Source organism: Hemiscyllium ocellatum, chromosome 9 (assembly GCF_020745735.1).
Source record: "Hemiscyllium ocellatum isolate sHemOce1 chromosome 9, sHemOce1.pat.X.cur, whole genome shotgun sequence".
Lineage (NCBI taxonomy): Eukaryota > Metazoa > Chordata > Chondrichthyes > Orectolobiformes > Hemiscylliidae > Hemiscyllium > Hemiscyllium ocellatum.
Window position 1 is genome coordinate 41,207,786 of NC_083409.1, and position 23,979 is coordinate 41,231,764.

The 23,979-nt window shown below is 37.8% G+C and overlaps 1 protein-coding gene across 1 annotated transcript in view; it reads left to right on the top strand.

Moving 5' to 3' along the window:
* Window positions 1-23,979, top strand: part of cdc73 (cell division cycle 73, Paf1/RNA polymerase II complex component, homolog (S. cerevisiae)) — a 322,523-nt gene that overhangs the window by 294,503 nt on the left and 4,041 nt on the right. The window contains exons 14-16 of the mRNA XM_060830176.1: window positions 2,073-2,234; window positions 13,528-13,628; window positions 20,111-20,252. Of these exons, the coding sequence (XP_060686159.1) occupies window positions 2,073-2,234; window positions 13,528-13,628; window positions 20,111-20,252 (405 nt within the window). The remainder of the gene's footprint in view (window positions 1-2,072; window positions 2,235-13,527; window positions 13,629-20,110; window positions 20,253-23,979) is intronic.

The window sequence follows — 23,979 nt, forward strand, 5'->3', positions numbered from 1 at the left end:
TTATGTCTCGAGGGGAGCCATGGAATGTTGCATGTGTCAAGGGAGCTTCAAGCAACAACACTTCAAAGAGAAAGATGCCATTCAAAAAAAAGAACTGTCACCTCATGCAGACATGATGTGGAGGTGCCAGTATTGGACTGGGTTGGACAAGATTAAAAATCGCACAACACTAAGGTTACAGTCCAACAGGTTTATTTGGAAGTACAGACTTTCGGAGCGCTGCTCCTTTGTCAGATAGCACTGACGAAGGAGCACTGACGAAGGAGCACTCCTCCGAAAGCTTGTCCTTCAAAATAAACCTGTTGGATTCTAACCAAATGTTGTGTGATTTTCAACCATCTGCTGTGGATACAGAGATAATGAGGGACTGATTGCTCCTTTCAACCAGAAAACCAGTCAGGGCTGTGAATCAGTCAGTGGACATGATGTAAATTGAAAGAAAGGCAGTTTTAAATGAAAGACTTGTTTATGCCTGGAAAGATAAAACATAAATAAGAAAGGGGAATGGAAACCAGGGATTTCGGTTTTTGTCCACTGGATTTCAATGCGCTAGCTTGTGGTTCAGGTTCCATCATAAAGAGTGCTGCAAACTTTCCTGAATAATAATTGATATTAAACAATAAAAATATAAAGTATTATCCACTCATACCAAACTATAATTCTCTCTAAAGCTATTAAAGAGTCAAAATGATAATGTTTTATAGTGATACCTGTCGCTACTCGTATGAGTTCATATCTTGTTCACCTGCAGGATTAGAAGGTTTCCTTGCTGCATCCTGGTAACATTCAAGTAATAAATTATGTGTACAGGTAAAAATAAATGAATTCTGTCATTCTGCTGACATCAAGTCAAGTCAGCAAAGTCACTGTTCAAAGTAAACAGTGGCAAAACTGCTTTTGGTTCACAGCAGATCCAAGGATCTCCAAAATATTCAACTACCAAGGTCAACATGATCCTTGTTGAATCACCCACCTTAACTGCCAAAGCATTTCATGGTGTATTCTCCAATGACTGACTGTAATAATTACTTCATAAGGTATTCTAGTGAACATCTACCCTTAAGTATTGATGATATTGCATATTGCAGACAAGGACAGGAAAGCTTCTCTTTTTTTTTTAAAGTTACAAGGAAATCCATAGAAAATTGCCTTTGTTCTAGTTTTGTTGAAACAACATGATTAGAAAGAAAGAGGGAAAGGTTTGGTTTGTCAGATTCAATAAGGTAAACTTTATTAAGAGTCTGGCTAAATGATAGTAAGCAAGTAAATATTGAGATAGGACATGTTCAGTTGTCATTGCATGCACTTTTGTATGTGCAGTACTTGTTCACCAAGCTGAAACATTCAGGAAAGAATTGCAGTTACTAAGTTGGTGCTGAGTTAGAGGTATCCAAAATAATTGATATAGGTGCAGAAATACAGTTGTCTGCAAAATAATTTATTTCTTCTAGCTCTTGTCTTCTGTTCCTTATTCAAAAGTTTTCTTTGCTTCTAGATGTCTTTAAAATTTCAAACTCTACCTTTTGTGCAATCTGTTTGTGTATCTCCTGAATAAAGTTACATAAAATTGATGAGGTAAACTGCTCAAAGACACACACAACATACATTTATATAGCACTTTTCACGTCCTCAAGATGTCAGCTGCCAACCAATTACTTCTGAAGTGTAATTATTTCTCACTTTGTCGATAAATATGGCATATTGTTGCATGTAGCAAGGTCTCACAAAAAAAAACAAATGACAAGTTAAATTTATCTTGTGTGTGTTTTGGTTGGTGGAGAAAATTTGGATGGGATGTAGAAAATTCTCCTTTTCTTTTCAATTCAAGCTTTTTTCCCATATTCATTTGAATGGGCAGATACCCGACAAACTAATATTCCTTCTGACAGGACCTACAGTAATGATAATTACTACAATAAAATGTCAGCTTAATTTTAGAGAGGGGCCAGTATCTTTTAACTGGGGGAAGAGTGCTACTACTTGTAATGTAGAGAGAACTTTTGGCAAGAATGGTCCTTCAATTTGTTGATAAATGCACTGAGATTTTGTAAAATGTTTTGTTTTGGCCTCAGGTTTTTCCCATCTGACGAGAAGAAAAAGCAAGGGTGCCAGCGGGAGAATGAAATCCTGATCCAGCGGCGAAAGGACCAGGTGCAACCAGGAGGAACCGCCATCAGTGTCACAGTGCCTTATCGAGTGATAGACCAACCTCTTAAACTTTTGCCACAAGACTGGTATGTAGGCCAATGTTTTTAGATCATAGATTGAGTGATATTGTCACAATTGCTTTAAAATTTATCTTTTGCTTAACCATACATGCAGATCATGACTACTGTTTTTTCTCAGCAGTTCAATAATGATTGAAAGAAGACACAATGTTTGCACATGGTTTTGTGTACGTTTACAAGATTGAAAGCCAATTAACTCACTCTGTTGTTAATACTGGACTTTTTAAAATGTAAATATAGAAATCCTGTAACAAATGTCAATTCATGAACATTGAGAAAGATTAATAGGGTTGAAAAACGCATACTACAGCTTCCTGGGGTTGGGGGCAAATATCCAAAAGATGCGATTCCCTTTTATCCTGAGGTTTTGTGTCTACACAAGGTATCACCCATAGAAGAGTAAACGCATTTCTCAAGATTTTTAGTACTCTGAGAAGGTATACAAAAATAACTATTTTATCCCCTCTGGGAGTTAATTCTCCATTTTACAATAGCAATATAGCTGAGATTAGAAACCTGATTGTATATAAAGTCAAGATGTAAACCGGCCGTTTACTATTCTCTATTCAATAACTAGTTACATTATCTTTAAGCAACAAATTGGTTGCACTCCTGGCTGACTGGTAGATACATTGTTGTAATGTTAACCTTTAACTGGGAGCCAGGTCTGAGCAGTACAGCTAATGCTTTGGCTGTGCTCACCATGCTAAGAAATACGTTACTGGAAATTTCAACACTTCGATAAATTGGTGACTTACTCGTGGCCTTATCACCTACATGCTTGAGATTCTGATGTCAAGTAAGAATCTGTTCACTTTTTTTAAGAGCTGAGTAATATATGCTAGCTGAAATAGGCACAATAAACTTCAATTAAGAACTAAGTATGTCCAATTTTGCCAAAACAACATGATGCTTGCACCAAATTTTAAAATCTGGCCATTCCATTTTCCCATGTCATATGAAGCAGTTTATTCTCTCTGTAGCAACTTGCAGAAAGCGAGTGATAAAAGTAGAGAAAGTGGCGGTAATATATGGCCTGTGGATGTAAACATGTCACACCTCCTCAAACATTTACACCGAACACCTCATCCCCACACTCTTGCCCAGAACCTCCCCTCATACGTACATAATTAATACTTACCCCCACACACCCCTAATACCTGTCCTCACAGTCACATCCCATTACCTCACCCCAAACACACTCACATCCATACCAACTATATACACACACACACACACCCAGCACTTTCCTCACAAACTCACACCCCACATCTCCCCCAACGCGCTTACACCCAAAACCTCCCCCCATTCACTCACACCCAACATCTCCACTCGCCCCCCCCATACTCTTGCCCAACATCTCCTCACCCCACACACATACCCAACATCTCTCATTCCCCCACACATACCCAACATCTCTCATTCCCCCACACATTCTCACCTAAGATCTCTCATCCCTCTCACCCAACATCTCCCCCCCCACACACACACACTCACCCAACATCTCCCCATACACTTGCACCCAACATCTCCACCCCTACACATGCACATCCAACATCTCCACCACCCACACACTTGCACACAAATCATCATCCCCCACACAATCATACCCAACAATTCGCCCCCCGCCACAGACACATACCCAATGTCTCTCCCACCCTCACACAGACACATATCCAACATCTCCACCCAACATCATCTCCCCCTCCAACACATTCATGCCCAACATCTCCCTCCTCTGCCCCGTCCACTCACCCAATATCTCCCCCCGCCACACACTCTCACTCAACATCCCCCCCACACAACACACACACACACACACACACACACACACACACAGATTAAACCCAAAGATTCTTTAATCAATGGCAGTGAGTGGCACAGTGGCTCAGTGCTTAGCACTGCTGCCTCACAGCGCCAGGGACCCAGGCTCGATTCCACCCTTGAGTGACTGTATGGAGTTAGCACATTATCCCCGGCTCTCCTCTGAGTGCTTAGGTTTCTTCCCACTGTCCAAAGACGTGCAGTTTAGGTGGATTGGCCATGCTAAGTTGCCTATAGTGACCAGGGATGTATGCGTTAGGTGGATTAGTCATGGGGAATGCAGGGTTACTGATATAGGGTAGAGGGTGGGAATGGGTGGGATGCTTTTCAGAGGGTCAATGTGGACTCAATGGGCCAAATTGCTTGCTTCTATGCTGTAGGGATTCTATGATGATTGTGTATGACTGACTTATGTAGATTAATAGGCAGTTACATTTATGCTGATTTAAGGGATAAATTATTATGGGACTACATAGATATTAGTCTGTTAATAGGCATTGTCAAAAGAGAGGACTTAATGCTTGCAAAGGAGTAACATTTTCAAGGCAGTCTGAGATCCAGAAGTAAAATTAACGCATAGGTCAAGGCAAGGGAGAGGCTTCATGGTCGTATCCAAGTGAATCAGTATTATATATAGCCATGAATTGAGAAACTGTGCCAAAATAAAAACATCCTCTAAAACCACAAAAATTTGGACATCTCCATTTTCAAATGCATCAGATATGGCAGAGGCAAGGAGCTTAATTAGATGATTACTCACCAAAGGGGAGGAGGATACCATGTTTGTCCGTAAAGGTAGTGCATTAAAAAAAATTCTAATCTTGCATGTAACTAAATTAAACAGCAACAACATTTAGAATGCAATCAAATCCAAAAAGGAGAGCCACAGAAGATGAAAAGCAAAGACAATAAGCACTGCAAAATCAACATTGGAAATGGATTGTTACCAGCATATTATCTCCAATAATCTTTCATTCTTTTGGTAATCAAGAATGTATCAACCTTTGCGTTAAAAAATATTTATAGATTTTGCATCCGCTGTATTTTGAGGAAGCAGATTCCAAATACAGTGAAGCCTCAGAGAAAGAAATATTTCCTCTGCTTGGTTTTATTTAGGGCCCCTCTTATTTTTAAACTGCGACCCCCGCCACACCTTTCTTGATTCTCCCATGAGAGGAATCATGTTTTTAGTATTCACCCTCCGTATCTCATATGCTTCAAATAAATCATCCCTAGCTCTTTGAAAACCTGAAGGATTCAGGCCTAGCCTCTAATAGCAATCTGCGTATTCTGTGTCAGCCTAGTAACCTTTCTCTGAATTGCTTCCAGTGCATGAATATTCTTGATATTTATAATGGGTCGTACAATATAATATTCCAGATGCAGTTTTAACAATGCCTAGTATAACAGAAGCATAATCTCTTGCGTTCTTGCATTAATTTCCCTTCACAATAAGCTATAACATTCTAATGGCCGCCTTGATTACTTTATGTGCGTATTAACTTTCTGTGATTCATGCTGTGGGTACTCAGAACTCTGCAACATCTCGCCATTTATATAATAAACTTCTTATTCTTTCAGTCAGAATGGATAATTTCACATTTTTTCCACATTGTATTCTCCATTTACTAATGTCATTTCAACTGTATTTATCTCTTTGAGGCTCCTTATGTCGTCTTCACAATTTACTTTGCTAGTTACCTTTATGCCAGCAGCAAATTTAGCTGCCATACCTTTGATCCCTTCACCCAAATCATTTATTTAAATTGGAAAGAGTTGAGGTCACAGTGATGCACAACTCCTGGCATCCCCACTGCCTGAAAAAGACCAACTTATTCCCATTTTTCGTTTCTCATTAGCCAACCGGTCTTCTATCCGCGCCACTATGTTATCCCCTACACAATAAGCTTTTATTTTCTGCTTTAAGCTTTAATATAGTGCTAATCAAATGCCTTTTGGAACCCTGAATACAATACAATACTGGTTCCATTTATCTTCACAAATTACTTCAAATAATGCCAATAAATAAATTGACATGATTTCCCTTTCTCAAATCTGTATTGGCTCTGCCCAATTGCCTTGAACTTATCCAAATGCACTTTTATAATGTCTTTAATGGTAGCTTTTCTCTATCACGGATGTAAAACTAACTAGCCTGTAGTTTCCTGTTTCCTTCCTCCCTTTTCGGCTAAAAGAGTTAAATTAACTATTTTCTAGCCTACAAGAGCCTTCTTCGATTCTAGTGATTTGGAGAAAATTAAAAACCAACGCATCAACTATCTCACTAACTTTTTTTAAAAGTATAGGGTAAAATTCACCAGGACTGAGGACTTGTTAATTTGTAATTTCAGCAACCTACTCAGGGTGCATCCTTGGTAATGGTAATTTTCTTGATTTCCTCTCTTTCCTTTCAGATTCTGATTTACTGCTGTTAATGGGATGCTACCTGTATCCTCTCTAGTGAACGTTGATGCAAAAACCTGTTCAATTTGCCTGCCATCTCTTTATCCTCCATTACTAATTCTCCGAACTCCGATTCTATTGGACCAACAATTTGTTAACTCTTCTCTGTTTCAAATATCTGCAGGAAATTTTTCAATCTGTTTTAAATTTTTGGCTAATTTTCTCTTTTACTCTACGTTTTCCATTATTGCTCATCTTTGAGTAATTTTTTGCTTTTTTAAAAATATTCTGTTCAATCTTCTGACCTTCCAGCTACCTATACAGAATTATGTCTTTTCTTTGGAATTGATGCAAAGTTTTATTTTTTTTTTAAGTTAACCATGGATGGTTGGTCCATCCCTTAAGTTTTCTTATTTTTTGTATCTACTTTCTGTTTTCTGGAATATCCCCTCAAATATTAGCCATTGCATCTCTATTGATCTAACGTTTAACTAAACTTCCAGTTCACCTTTGCTTGCTCTGCTGTCATGCCTGCATTTTTGTCCTTGTTTAAATTCAATATAGTAGTTTTGGGGGATTCGCAAGTCTCACCCTTAAATTGCAACTCAAGAGCAGTTTCACTATACAATCAGTCCAGTCTCTGGTCAAAACCATGTCTGGTTTCTCCTACTCTGTGGTCGATGCCATAATATGCTGGTCTAAGAAATTGTCCTGGAAATGGGCTAGTCCTTTGTGAAATAAAGGCTGGAGATTAACTTAAGTGAACACTTCGAAGATGGTCTCCAACAATTTCAGTTTATTTCAGTGCCGTGAACCTTTATTATGAAATATCTTGCACAGCTCCTGAGTCAGACTGTTCACGTTCATCAAAACCTCCTCACTGACAGAGGTATACGATTGCAGATGGTACAGCTGCGAGAAATGTAATTGGAGGCAAGTGAGAGAAAATTTCAAGAAAATGCAAATAACATTAGGAAGGCATAAAAAATGTAAAAGTATACAGGAATTTAGTTTTAATCATGTAGCGAATGACTGAGGAACTGGAGAAGCTGGGAGAAGATATAGAAGATTTTGTTTTGTTTTGCTTTATTTTTCTGTCTTGCTGCAATAACCATATTTAACAATTACGTATGACAGTGAGTGAGAATGTACATGAATAGCACAGAGATAATCACAAGAGTTTAAACACAGTCCAACCAGTCCATGTTGACGTTTAACCTCCATGAGGTATTTCCAATTATCTGCCCTGAATTCAACTGTGAAGCTAGTTTTATTGCATCAATGTAAAGAGAGAAATCTAGAGTTTAATGACTCTTGTTTGAAATTGTGACAACTGACCCTTTGTATAAGGGAGTACAATAAATTTCGGGGAGTATGGCTCATTTGATTTGGATTTTTGTGAACAATTTATTATTTAAAACTCAATTATCGTGGTGACTACTAAATAAAGGAAAGGTCAAAGGCACAATTAGTTTCTCACTCTCTGCTATCCCCTGAAAATGACCTGTATTTTCTGCCCAGAGCACTAATTTCCAGAGCTACATTTACAAGTGGTTTCAAGTGCAGAAAACTAATTACTATAGACTGCTAACTAGAATCCAAGTAACTGATCATGAACCTCTAGTGAATATTGGAATTTTTAATTTGCGAGAAAGAGAAAGGAGCCTAATAATCCCAATGAGAAACATGATTAACCATATTTTGAAAAATGTATCGCGTTGTTGCTGCACTCTTAACATCAGACTTAAGAATTTGGGAAAATTTCTCTGGATTTAGGAGATCACCTCTTTTTGATTAACTGCCAGAACTTTAAGGAACTATCTGTCAAGCCTCCAGGAGCTTCTAACAATTAATCTATTCCTGAATAAACTTATTTCGCCAAGACCAGTAATATAGCATTATTTGTGGTTTTTGAGAAGATTAATAGCTCTGGTTGAGGTTCAGGTTGTAAATTTGCTTGCTGAGCTGATAGATTTGTTCTGACGTTTCATCACCATGCTAGATAACATCAGTGAGCCTCTGGTGAAGAGCTGGTGTTATGTCCCACTTTCTATTTGTGTGTCTTGGTCAGTTAAGGCGGATGATATCATTTCTGATTCTTTTTCTCAAAGGTTGGTAAATGGGGTCAAGTCGATGTGTTTATTGACGGTGTTCCACTTTGAATGCCAGGCCTCTAGGCTTGTCTCTCTCTAGCCTGTCCTAGGGTGGCTGTGTTGTCCCAATTGAAGAATACTAGTGATAGTGGGTCTTGTCTTTCAGTGGCTAGTCGGTGTTCGTGTATCCTGGTGGCTAGTTTCATGCCTGTCTGTCCGATGCAGTCCTTGCAGGGATCTTTGTAAATGACATTCGATTTGCTGGTTGTTGATACAGGGTCCTTTAGATTCATCAGTAGCTGTTTCAGTGTGGGTACATTTGTGGGCTATCATGATTCCAAGGGTCAGAATAGTCTGGTAGTCATCTCCTTCGATGTAATGGCTCAGTTCACATCAAATAAAATCACCCAGGCCAATGAAACACTAACCTCACTACAAACCGAATCAGTACCCAAACACCACACAGCACCAATTCTATCAGCAAGAACAGTATCCTCAAGCTAGAATATCTGTGTTGCACTATCCATTTCACCTTCAACAGCAAGACGACAAACCAATCAATGGGGCATCCATGGGATCACCAATATCAGGATTCTTAGCAGAAGCAGTATTGCGGAGACTCGAATGAACAGCCTTCCCCATGATCCAACCCAAGCATTGGGTCTGCTTTGTGGGTGACACCTTTGTCATCACGAATCTCAACAAATTAGAGGAAACCTACAATATCATTAACAACATCCTTACTGGCACAAACAGAGCTGCATCAGGACCTTATTTAAACTGGCCACAACACATTGCAGCACCCAGGAGCTACAAGCAGCAGAAGAAAAATACCTACACAGCATATTCAAGAACAGAGGGTACTGGATGAACACAATCCACTGATTCTTGAACAACAAACCCAAACAAGAAGAGACAACACACCCAGAGACTTCGAGCCATACTACAATACATCAAAGACATCTTGGCGATGACTATCAGACTATTCCAACTCCTTGGCATCATAGTAGCCCACAAACCTACCAGCACACTGAAACAGCTACTGACGAACCTAAAGGACTCTATACCAACAACCAGCAAACCAAATGTCATTTTCAAAATTCCCTGCAAGGACTGCAATAAATACTACATAGGACAGACAAGCAGGAAATTAGCCATTAGGATACGTGACCATCAACTAGCCACCAAAAGACATGACCCACAGTCACTGGCATCCTTACATACAGATGAAGAAGAACACCACTTCGACTGGGACAACACATCCATCCCAGGACAGACTAAACAGAGACATGTTTGGGAATTCCTAGAGGCTTGGCATTCAAACCCATTTACTAACTTCTGAGAAAAATCACCCGCCTTAATAGACCAAGACACACAAAAAGAAACCGAGACAGAACACTTGTGCATCACCGGAGGCTCACTGATGATGTTACCTCACATAGTGATGAAACGTCTGAGAACAAGCCTACCCGCACTGCGAGCAAATTTACAACCTAAATATGGCATTATAGTTGGCCTGTGACCAAGATGGGGAGGTGTAAGGTGGGAAAAATTTGAGTCAGTTTTCCTGTTGTGAAGCTCTTTGTGATCTTTTGGAGTGCGAGTAATGAATTTCAATCAGCACCCAGGAGGGTTCAAGTATGGGTGTTTTGTCGTTAATTATCTTGATGTTACTTTCCAGCTTGCAAAAAGGCTAATGTGACCATTTGAGCAAAGAACAAGAGGATTGTTTTCTGAAGTGCCATCTCTAAATTTAGACCCCTTTTTCATGAAAATGAAGAAAAGGACAACACATTTCTCCATAATATTTTAGGTATTCCCGATTTAATTAAATCTGAACAGAGTAGGTAGAGAGAAACTTCCCATTGCTAAAAAGGCTCAGCACTGGAGGGCACTGATTTTAAGGTGATTGACAAAACAACAAGGAGTTACATAAATAATTTTTAAAATTCAAAATAGTTAGGAGCAAGAATACATTGCTTGAGATTGTGGTGGAGATGAATTCAGTGGTGACTTTGCAAATTAAATGAGGTGATTACTTTCAAACAAATGCTTTATAGGGTTATGGTGGAAGGAGGGAGGAGTAACAACAGCTGAATTTCCCTCAGAGAACCATGGTAAGCAAGATGGGTTGAATGGCTGCCCTCGCAGTCACCATTCTTACTGCTATGTGCTCCGGCCACATGTCTTTCCTTCCCTGGTCAGTAAAACTTCCTTCCTCCATTTTGATTATATGAAAATGTTGAATTTTTCATCATTTTAACTCCTTTTCCAGATCAGGCCTCATTCTTCAATTGCATTTGTAAGCGTCACTTGTTCTACCCTACTGGGGTAGTGTGTCATAAATCAAGCCCCACTACTTGAACTTGTGCCAAACGTTAAAGTTTATTTTTAAAGTACACAGAGTAACCCAAATTTACCTGACTTTTAGACCAAAGTTGATAGAAAGCACCAACCAGGGTTTAGACTATAGCTACGAGTAGACAGATATAAACCATTGGTATATAATACTATATAACACTACGAACTAAAATTCTAATCTCCTTATAAATTCCCTCCCACCCCAGCGCACATACTCCATAACAGGCAAAGTTATGGCAACACGGTGGCTCAGTGGTTAGTACTGTTGCCTCACAACGCGAGGGACACAGGTTCGATTCCTGCCTCGGGTGACTGCCTATGTGGAGTTTGCACATTCTCCCTGTGTCTCTGTGGGTTTCCTCCAGGTGCTCCGGTTTTCTCCCACAGTCCAAGGATGTGCAGGTCAGGTGAAATGGCCATGCTAAATTGCCCATAGTGTTAGGTGCATTAGGCAGGGGTAAATATAGGGGAATAAGTCTGGGTGGGTTACTCTTCGGAGGGTCTGTGTGGACTTGTGGGCCAAATGACCTGTTTCCATACTGTAGGGAATCTAATCTAATCTAGTTTATTGGCAGCGATGCAAAATTGGTACATCAATCCAGTGGTCTTTGCTTGCCAGTTATGATATTGAGACGATTCTTTGGCTAGCTAGGAACTCGGTATTGTGTGTTTTTCTCTGACTGAAGTTTCCATAGTTTGTGAGAGACATAGAGTGGACTGTTCACTTGTAAAATGGCTCTGATATATCACTGCGAAAGCCACAGCTCACAGCAACTACTGTGGGGTAACAGTTTCTCCAAGTTTTAGTTGAGTTTTCTTTCCTGCAGAAACTAGACAGCTACTGCTGGGGAGCACAGCTATATCTGAGGCATCAGCATTACTGCTGCTATCAATTCCACAGCTCCTTACTTTGCTCCTCATTTCTTCACTAACAATTCATATCTTCTCCAACACTCAATCCAACTGCATCCACTATCCCGCATCTTCTACTCCACACACAATATTTTACCATTCAAATATAATCAAACTTGACAGCATGTGCTGTGAGAGCAAATCTTTCACTGAAAATGCTATAACTTGCATCTTCTGATTCTCCACTCTTGGACCTGCACCACCATTAACGCAAACTGACTCACGAACATTAATTTGACTCTTAGTTAGGTACATATTAAATAGCTAACATATACATCGAACATAAATATCGTAAGATACATATTAAATATTAAATATCTAACTGTCAATTACACAATATAAATTCCGTTAACTACACATATAAAACAATTTACAAAGAGTGAAATGAATGCATACGGAATCTTTATTAACAGCAACAAAAATAGAAGCAACTTGTACAAGACACTAGTTTAGCCTCAGCTGTAGTGTTGCGTTCAGTTCTGACTGCCACACTTTTGGAAGGATCTGGAGACATTGAAGAGGGTGCAGAAAACAACTACAAGCATGATTCCAGGAATGACTACCTTCAGTTCTGAAGCTAGATTAGCAAAGTTGAGACTGTTTTCCTTGAAGACATGAGGCTGAGAGGAGATTTTATTTTGAAGTGTTTTAAATCATGAAGGGTCTAGACAAGTTAATTAGAGACAAACTGCTTTACTCACAAAAGGATCAAGAATAAGAGGTCAAGGATTAAAAATAATAGGTACAAGAAGCAAAGGCGAAATGACTAAATTAAACCAGAAATTGCTGGAAAAATTCAGAAGCATCTCTGGAGAGAAGGCAGAGTTAACATTTCGGTTCCAGTGACATTTCTTCTGAGCTGTTTTGTTTTGTGCAATGACAAACTATGTATTTCACATAGTGGACTGCCTGAGTGTGAAGATAGTTTATGTCAAAGCTTTCAAAATGGAACTAGACTATTAAGCGGCAAAGGAAGTATGTGCTGGGTTGTTGAGAGAAGGCAGGAAATTGGCACTCTGATGTTTATTCTAATTCCACTTACTTTATTCATTAAGATACAAATATAAAACCTTCCACAAATCAGGCTCTGTTTTTCTGGTTTTAATAATTCATATGAATTTCTGCCTAGTTTCTATCCAGTATTTCCCCTCAGTGTTCAATTCTTTGTCTAATAAGTATTCCTTGTCTTTATCAAAAGTTTGCAAGGTACACTCATAGAATAAACATATCTGTTTATAGGATAGAATCTATATTGGGAAAACATGTACACGTGAAATAGAAGGTTGACGGTAACAGTAATATATTAACAGTATCTTTAAAGCCTAAGCATTCAACCAGTAGTCATCATTGTGTGGAATAAAACTGCATAGCCTCTGACACACCTTTATTGAAGCTGTGAGAGATCTGTTATTAAAACAAATTTGGTATCAGTTAACTAATTGCATGAGCAGTGGCTGATTTTTTTTGGATTATTGTTGAATTTTGAAGATGTGCAGACAACATGACATTGTTTTAAAAGGATATTAAAAACTAAGGCACTGTAATCGAGAAGGGGGAATCTGAAAAAAAAATGTTTAGATATTGTCTCTGTTGAGATTGTAGTTTTTAAAATATTAGTCTTCTCTGATCCCTTTAAGAAAGCAGATAAATTTTTTTAATAGAAAAATAAATTCCATCAAGCCTCTCACTTTTCATTTCTTTTTCAGGGATCGCGTTGTGGCTGTTTTTGTACAAGGTGCTGCGTGGCAGTTCAAGGGGTGGCCTTGGTTATTACCTGATGGATCACCTGTGGATATATTCGCAAAAAGTAATTTTTCTGCTTTTATGTAAGAACATAAATACAAGTGAAAGTAGACCATATGCCCACTCAAGCCTATTTTATTCAGTAAGATAATGATTGATCTTCAACTTGAATTCTAAGTTTCTGCGTGATCCTTATATCCCTTGGTTAGTCTCCAGAAATCTAGCCATCCCTTCCCGAGTATCCAGAAATCTATCTATCTCTGTCTTGAAAATACTCAATAACCAGGCATCCAAACTTTCTCAAACTCTGATTGAAGAATATTTCCTTGGCTCTGCCAGAAAGGGCCAACTTCTTATCTTAAACTGACCCCTGGTTCCAGACTCTCCAAGCATATGAGGCATCCTCTCAGAATATTATATTTCAATTAAATTACCTTTTTGTTTGAGCAAATCTCAGTGAGGTTAGGCCTATTTTAGAACATAGAACAATACAGCGCAGAACAGGCTCTTTGTCCCTCGATGTTGTGTTGACCTGTGAACTAATCTAAAATCATCCCCTTACAGTATCCCATCATCATCCATGTGCTTGTCCAAGGATTGTTTAAATCTCCCTAATGTGGCTGAGTTTACCAAATCTGTCTTCTGATAAGTGCATCTGATAAATAAGTGTTTTGTCCCTGCTAGGAGAAGTACGTTATAATTTCTGTTATCCAAAACTTCAAACCAGCTTGTTCTAGTATTAGGATTTTATTTTGACTGGAAATCATCCACTTTCCTCATAAAACCACTAGTTGCTGAGTAATTATGTTCATTGCGCTCAGTCAATCCCATTCTCTCTCAACCACTAATAATTGTAAACCTCACGGATGGTTGTTATTGACAGACAGACAGCCCTCCTTGTCTTTTATTATTGTACACATTTCCTGGATGTAACTTTCTAGATTTCTGCACTCCTGCACCTCTTGTGAAACATTAACGCTTGCATCAACACAAGACTACCTAGGAACTTTCTAGATTTGATGAAAAAATGGAACTCCCCTTGCTTTGTAGATAACTTTTTTATAGTTTATTGATACCTCCCATACCACAAACATGCTGGATACTGTAAATTTTACTGTATATCCTTTCTTTGGTAAGGAAACCAAACTGTATGCAGTACTTGAGTGTGATCAAATTGCAGCAAGAATTCTCTACTTTTATAATGTAAACCTTTATAATATAGGTTAATGTAGCCTTGGTATTTGTTTGCTGCAACAGCATGTCCCTTTCTGTGATCTGTGAACAAGGTTCTTTATCTGAATGCATAAAACATTTGTAGCAATACAGCTGAATTAGCATGGAGAAAGATACATGTTTTTGATCTCATCATAATTACAAAGACATGGTCACTGGGAAATAAATATTCCACTATACAAACCTTTTGAAAAATCAGACAGAATGGAGAAGACCAAGTTATATTCCTGGTAGTAAACAGTGACCCAAATGCAAAAGTGAGCAAAACGTTTACCTCAGAAGATCAAGAAGTAATATTAGTTGAGAAAACAAAAGTCAGAAAAGACAAATCAGGCTAGATGATAAGCTCAAAACAGTAATTGTACCATTGGACAATATGTTATGCAACAACTGGAGATTATAATAAAAGCAATTTAATAATTGTTAATAGCCTTAATCTTCATAGATTGGGCAAATTAAGTTGGCAAAGATAGTTCAGGCAATGAGTTTGTACAATGCTTCTACAAGTTTTTTGGAACAATCTAATACAGAGCTAACAAGGGACACAACTATTTTAGATCACATTGTCTAATGAGGTAAGTTTAATTACTAATCTTATAGTAAAAGCTTCTGAGGAAAATGTGATCATAATACAATTAATTCCATATTATGTTTGAAAGCAATTCATTCCAGTTTCAAACAAAAATCTTAACTAAAACCAATTAGGTATAAGAGGAGAGCTGAAGAAAATTGATTTAAGTGAACTGATTCAAATGTATGGTGACTGATACAGAGTAAGAAACATTTAATAAAAATGTTCAAAATGTTTAATAAAAGTACATTTCACTTTAAGTAAGAAGGCCCCAGTGGCTTATTAAAGAAACTAGGGATAGTATTGAATTAAAAGAAGAGGTATGTAATTTTGCAAATAACCTTACTGGACCTGAGAGTTGGAACTGTTTAGCAAATAGTAAAAGTGAACAAAACGTTAAGCTGAATAGGAATATAAAAACAAAAGTTAAAGTTTTTTCTCTATTAGAGTAAGTGGTTCAAGAAGACATTTATTATTTGATGCAGAAAGCAGAAGGAAATAAGGGGGAGGTGTGCAAATGACAGAGATTTTAATCTGCCTTTTAGCAGAAGGAACAAATGAAATACTGATAGGAGTTAGAACCTTGTGCTAATTAACATCAGAGAAATAATATAAAGATTTTTAACTACTTTTCTAGGATGCAGACCTTGAATGTTTGTTGCCCATCCCTAATTGCCTTTGCAAAATAGTCGCTTGCTTGGCCATTTCAGAGGTCGGTTATAGGTCAACCACATTGATGTAGGTCCATGTCACATTTAGGCCAGATCTTGTAAGGATGGCAGACTTTGCAATAGATCATTAGTGAACCAAATGGAATTTCACAATAATTGACAATAAATTTGTGGTCATCATTATTGTGATTAGCTCCAACTTTTAGATGAATTGAATTTAAATTCCATGAGCTGTCCTGCTGTGATATGAACTTGTGTCCCAAAAGAGTGAGATTGGATCTCTGGATTACTTGTCCAATGACATTACCACTACATCACCATCTTCCCTGAAGACAAGTGCAGCATCTGATTGCCTACATTCGAGAGTTTTAAAAGAGGTAGCTGCAAAGATAGTGACCCTTGTCTTCTGTTTCTAAGTACCTCACCATTCCTGAATTGGATGCGCATTATGCTTTTCCCTCTTAGTCACATCTTGGTCAAATCTTTGGCTATCCTCATTTCACGAGGAGAGCACAATCATTAAGATCAAGCTTGCCAACACCACTACCTCAGTAACTAACAGCAGCTTGCCCGCATCCCAAAAGACTTTTTATGTGGATTTATTTTCTGTTTGAGAGAAAGAAATACAATATTGAAGTGTTGGCACGCATTCATAATCACAACAATGTAGAAACAATAGAACTAAGTGAATATTTCAGATGTAATTTTAAGTGAAAGATGAGTCATAGCTTTCACAAGAATTTGGACTCTGAACTATGCAACAGGTCGTTTTCCAACATTAAGCCTAGATTGCAGCAGTTCAAGGAAAAGGCCAAATATCTTTACAGGATAAATGGCAAAAGTCAATAAAACCTGCCCTTACAAGCATCTACACCACTTCTTTATTCTTAAACATGCTAACAAATTTGTATCTCAATTTGTATCCCATTTGTATCTTCTCTCAATCCATTTTGTTTTTGGTTCTTTTCTTGTCCAAAGCCTCTTTGCCATTTATCTGTTGCCTTTGCTGAAAAATGTGTTGCTGGAAAAGCGCAGCAGGTCAGGCAGCATCCAAGGAGCAGGAGAATCGACGTATCGGGCATAAGCCCTTCTTCAGGAATCCTGAAGAAGGGCTTATGCCCGAAACATCAATTCTCCTGCTCCTTGGATGCTGCCTGACCTGCTGCGCTTTTCCAGCAACACATTTTTTAGCTCTGATCGCCAGCATCTGCAGTTCTCACTTTCTCCTATCTGTTGCCTATCACAAAGCTTCACATTTATATTTTCATCAGCCCCTGCCACATACATTTCCTTGCCTGTGTGCTTGCTTAAAATCTGTTAAATCTTGAACTTGTTTACAGTTCAAGTGAATGGTCATCAACCTGAATTATTAACTTATTTTCTATCTGCAAAGATTTTGCTTGTCCCATTGTATATTTTAAGTAATTTCTGTTTTTGATACCGTACTTCTGATCCCTCTGTAGCACAGTCTGTTGAAGGAATGATGTCTAATATATGACCAGAGAACTACATTTGCTCTTGAAGGATGAAAATCTAGCCTGAGGAGTCCAGGCCTATTTGTACTAACTTGTACTTCTTATTCATGCAATGCCTAATCTGATCTTTTCAGCATATTCTATTATCTGCAGTTGACAGATGTAAATCAGAGCATCAAAGTCCATTATTATTGTTAACTGTCAATATTTGCAAGTTAATAAAAACATGAAGTTGGAGAATGAGTAGCAAACCAACAAAGAGAAAAGGTAGAATGTCCCATTTAGTGAATGAGTTTATCTTAAAAGTCAGCAAATAATTCCTTTTTAAATGTTTTCAAATTTAATAAAGGATTATGAAAATGTTTCAAGAATCTGTAATATACAAAATTATTATTTGAAATATAGTAGTGATTGTAGCATTTTTGAGTAACTTATAGTTAAACCGTCTTGAAGGGCAAGTTAATCCCATGTGATATGTAAAGCTCTTTTTCTTCTTTAATGCTCAGGATACCAGTTAGTTCTTCAGAACACATAACTGAGCATATTGAATTCTTGACATGACCTTTCTAAGTCCAGTACGCAGTCACATTTTAGCTACATGAAGCACATATTTATTGAAATATGTCCTAAAGCACTTAGGCTAATCAATTTAGATTGTATTGCTAAGTGTGAATATGTAATAATCGCTATTTTTTGAGACACTACAGTATGCTTTATTTTGCAGTTTCTAATCCAAAAAACTTGTCCTACACACCAATGTAAGCATTTGAAAAAAGCGAGTTGCTGCAGAACTAGATTTAATCTATCTTTATCCAATGCATAACATTATGATCCCTTTATGCAATGTCTTTAAATTTGTGAGGTTTTATGTGCTCAGATCATGAGGTATAATATAACATTCGGACTATGAAAGGTTCAGAAGTTATTTCAGTTATAAAATTTATATCTTAAAAACACTCGCCTAATATAATTAATAGACAGTTCTAATATTGAATTAATTTGGATTGTCTAGTTATAATTTAAATGCAACTTACTGATGTATTTAATTACAAGAAATGTATGCCAGCCAGCAGCAAAACATCATAAATATCTTTAGGAGGTAATCTGACCGAATAATTCATAAGTGATTAAAATCCTAATTGAATTATGATCAGCATCATAATTAGTAATATTTATCATCTCGCATTCTTGGTCATTACTTATTGATTTAGACATTGCCACAAATTACATATTTCATGCAAACTTAAACTTCTGCTGCAGAGGACACCTCCCAGGTCACACACTATCACATATGAATAGAATAGGCTGTTCAGTCCCTCAACCCTGTTCCATTGTCCTGTTAAGTCATAGTTGATTACTAATATAAGTCCATTTGCATTTTATCACTTCTCTTAAAACTGTTACCAAACAAAAATCTATTTCATTTCTGAAATTTGTGGTTGACCATCACTCCCTACTTCCACCACAGATCTCAACATTAATGCTAATCTACAGGAAATCAGGAATTTACAGAGGTTATCTTTTTCTATTTCTTTCTTCCACACCTGTAGATTAGATTTGACTATACATCTGGCAGAGAATTATGGCTCCATTTTGTTGGTGATTAACCTCGGGGAATAATTTAAAAAGCATGTTGTTTAAGAAAAACTCAAATTATCTTAACTTATGTGCAGAATAACTTGCCTGTCTGAAGAAATTCTTAACTTCCATTCAACTGACCGTGAGTTGCTGCAAGGAGTTTGCAGCCTCATTTAGTCAGTCTCCGTCTCTCTCACTATTGCATCCTAGTATTCTGGCATCAAAATTGTGACAAGATCGAAAGGCCCTTTCCTGTGCTTTACTATCCTATGTTCTAAAGAATAGAATATCATTTATTGTCACATGTACTTAAGTACAGAAGTACAGTGACAGGTTTGCAATGTCACCTCTCATGGCACCATCTTAGGTTCAAAATACCTAGGTACAGATCTTAGATACAAAAGCGGAATAAAATAAAAAGTTGCATTACCTTAGTGATTCATTGTATAAGTTAGAAATAAGGCATAGGTTATACGGATAAACATTATAGACAGATAAACAAATTACACATAAACATTGCATTGCAGTAGTTCAGCACAGGGGCTTCCACAAGTGGCCTGACTGGCCTCAAGCCGCTGACCGCCCATGCCAGACCCCAGTCCAGCAACCGCCCCTGTTCCTCTCCAGCTGTCAGCTGCTAGATGCTGCTGCAAGCCTCCAGCCCACTCTGCTCCACTCTAGCTCTTAGCTGCTGCAAGGTAAATCTTAGAAAAAAAGAGGAGGAAGAGGGATTGAAGGGCCCTGGGCTGAGGAGCCTGAATGCTACTTACTGCACTGCTACTATCTTGAAAGATGGATGAAACCAGATATTCTTAAGTTCAACTTAAATTAAAGTGATTTGAAGACTAGATTGATGTTGTTCTGTTGTTAAACATATTGTATTACTTCTATTGATGTAAAGCAGTTTGGATCAATCTGACTTTGTGAAGTGTGTTAAGTAGATGTACATTCTCTGTTTCTTTTAAGACTTCTCATACTTTTAATTTACACCGTCATTTATGGCTACACTTTCTCCCAGTCAAGGCATTCCACCTGAAATATGATGAAATGCGTCTGGATCTGAATGTTCAGAAGTGGGATGTGACTGTACTGGAACTGAGCCACCACAAGCGCCATCTTGACAGAGCAGTTTTGTTACGTTTCTGGGAGACTTTGGACAGGTGAGTAGTCGATCATGGCTGATAGATAAGTAGCTGTTAGGACATCGAAATTCAAAGAGCATGCCTTATTGCCATAAAGCCAGAGGGTTGTTCAGTGTTCTGACTGGAAAGGGATTGGGATTATGGTGGGACTGGAATTCCACGCTAGATTCTCTTAATTTTCTTTTAGAATTCAGTCTGTGTAGGAATAAATGTTGCCCATCCTTCTATTGAGGCTCAAAACAAAAATACACTAATTATTTATACTATTGAATGTAGATAATACACTTACTTATTTCAAACATGAATTAATGAGCTTCACTTGTAGTTTAGTTTCTCATGGTAAGAGTAAGTATTATGTTATGAAGTTAAGATAGAAGATGAGCCATGATTTTGTTGAATGATGAAACAGGCCTAAAGGCCTGAATGGCCTACTGATTTCTTCCTGTTTCTTATTGCTTCTGTTCCTTCTGTTGTTATGTCTTTACTTGGAGCTACAATTTGCACTAGGAACTGACAAGAAAATTTATCCTCCCTTTCCACAGTGCTTTCTTAGAACAGTCACTACTTTGTCTAGCTGCATACTTGCTCCAGTATTTAATTTACTACTACAGTGCAACTCCTTTAGTAGTATAAAAATTGAATGGTAGGTAAGAGTCATACTTCACTGGGGTCTTGAATAACTGAGCTATCTCTTATAGCAGAATTGCTGCACAGTGGGTATAGCTGGTGATAACAATAGCCAGGATTTGTAAGACCCATATCTGAAGGACTCCTTATGTGTTGGCATTTGAGGGAACCTTGGGAAATGAATTCATTGCCACTATTCAGAAGCACAGTGACATTTTCACAACTCCTGATAGTCCACAGGTTGGACATAGGCTCAGAAATACAGCTGATTTAAGTTATTACAGGCAAAATGGTCCCTAAAAACCTGGAAATCACAATGGAAGTGTGGTCTTCAAAGCACCATTTGAAGTTTTGCCAGCTTGCACTCCACAAATGCTTCTTAGCATCTTGATGATGCAGCAGTAGCCTAGTTTAGCTCAGTTTGTGGTGTATTCTGCCCATCATCAGAATTGAGTTGGAGATGCATGAAGTAAAAATTAATCCATTTATCCTTAATTTTTTTTTAAAAATGCAGAGAAAGAGGTTTAATGCTCCCAAGTCCTGACCAAGTATCCATTTCATCTTGTTCCACCTTTAACTTTGCCCTACCTCAGGTAATCTTATGCTGAAACCCTGATTCATGTTCTTTTCTTGAATACTTGACTATTCAAATATTCTTCTGGCTAATCTTCCACACTCCTCCAATTAGAAAATTGAGCTTATACAAAACTCTGCGATATCATAAATTGAATGAAGTTCCATTTGTCCTTTATTCCTGTGCTTGCTGATCTGCATTAACTTCTGGCCTGGCTCAGCCTAGAACTCCCAAATCCCTCTGTGGTCTCTCCCTTCCCTATCTCTGTAACTTACCTACAAATTTCCGAGATCTTTCTGCTAGTCCAATTCTAACCTGTTTCACAGCCTCGATTTAACTGTTTCACTTTTGTCAGTCATGCTTCAGCTACTAGGCTGTAAACTCTGGAATTCTATTCCTAATTCAATCCACCTCTCTGTCTCTCCTTTTAATGCTTTTTTAAAACCCCAATCACTTCGACCAAACTTTGGGTGATCTGTCATTTCCCCTTTTGAATCTTGGTTTATGATCTATTTGATCATGCACTAATGAGCACTTTAATGGTGTTTTACTTTATTAAAAGCATTATGTAGATTCAAATTGTCATTGAGAAGAAATTGTGACAGTTCAGCAGTTTTACTTAGGCAAGCTTACAGACTACACCAAGACAAATCTATCACTGTTGAACAGGAAAATCTAGGCCAACATATCTATCTTAAGCCCCAAAATAAGGCAGATGGAGCCTTTATTGAATACCTCATCACTGCTACACTCCTTTAGTATTGATGAATTGACCTACTGCTTGACTCCCAGTGTGTTTTGAAACTGCATTTTTAAAAATCAGTTTGTTAATAGACCTTGAAAACTGAGATCAGTCTTAAGAACATTTTATTTAGAGTGTAATCAGCTTGAATGTAATACTCAAAATTGGATATGTAGAGACAATTCATTAGCCACTGATCTATCTGCTAACAAAACAAAATGAAAAGCAGGAGGTTTGATGGTTGGCTGAATTCTCAGTAACTACCATGACTCGCACAGTACTATTATCAATTCTATCTTTCAGCTTGTATACTATCTACAATTTCCCTGCTATCTTACAAAATACTTTGCAAAATGATAATGCTTCCTTAATTACTTTCAAGTTTGGTCGACCTAGATCTTTTCTGTAAAGAAAATTTGATGAAAAATTGCGCCGAGTCTTTTTGGTCATCTGTCACGTTAATTCATTTCCTAAGTGTAGTAACCCAGATCCATGATTTATGGTCCCCTCATAAATGATGAATATATATATTTTAAAAATTCTCTTTACAGAATGTTATTGACTACAAAATGCTTTTTTATGTGGCATCCAAGAAATGGATTTTCTTAGTATCAGTGGGTGTGGGAGGTGAAATTGCGGGGAAGTGGGCATGCTGAGCATTAAAACATTGAAGTGTATATTTTTGAAGTCGAAATTTGCTCCCAAAGTTGATGCAAATAAAACAGCAAAATTATTTAAAATAAATATTGCTTCGTGTATAATGAGAATTTGGGAAGTGTGGTTAACCAATCAGATCTGCATGTTCTTATTCATGAGTCACTAAAAGCTAGAATGTTGGCTAGGCAGCTGATATATAGATGTTCATTTCAAGGAGAGTTGAGTCCAGAAATAAACGTACCTTGCTGCTGTTGAATAGAACTATGGTGAGACCTCACATGAAGATTGTGCCCAGTTTTAGTCTCCTTATCTAAGGAAGGATATACTTACCGTACAGGAAGTACAACTGAGTCTCAACAACCTAATCCCAAGCAGGAGTTTCTTATGAGGAGAAATGGAGAAAAACTCTATCCCTATTTTCTGAAGTTGCAAAGAATGAGGTGAATGTAGATGGGATGTTTCACCTGACCGATGAGTCTAGAACCAGGAGGCATAATCTCGGAATAAGGTATTTGAGACTGACATGAGGAGGAATTATTTGACTCAGGGTGTTGAGTCTTTGGAATCTGTCATCACAGAAGGCTCTAGATGCTCCATTCATTGAACCTGTTCAAGGCAGAAATTGATAGATGTCTGAAGACTAAATAAAGCATATGGAGATTGTATGGAACATTGAGGAGATGATCAGCTATGATCTAGAATGACAGGCACTACCAATGGACTAAATGGCCTCCCCCTGTTCCTGTGCTCCTAATAAAGATTCTTGGGAGTTCATTTTTCTCCTTTTCGGATTGAAACTGGAATAAGGTAGAAGTTTGTTTTTATTGTGTTGGAGTGAGCTGTACAATAAATTAAAGCCCAATAAATATACATACTATTTAAATTTTCAACAAAGGCTGTTTGTGTTTTGGATGATTGATTGTTGACTATATAATTTTCAAAATTTATGTTGTTGCTTCTTCTCAAGTACCAGTGACCCAAGTTCGATTTCAGCCCTGGGTGACTGTGTGAGTTTGTATATTCTCCTTTTGTTTGCGTGGGTTTCCTCTGGGTGCTCCAGTTTCCTCCTACAGTCCAACGATATTCAGGTTAGGTGGATTGGCCACGCTAAATTGCCCATAGTGTTCTGTTATATGCAGGCTTTG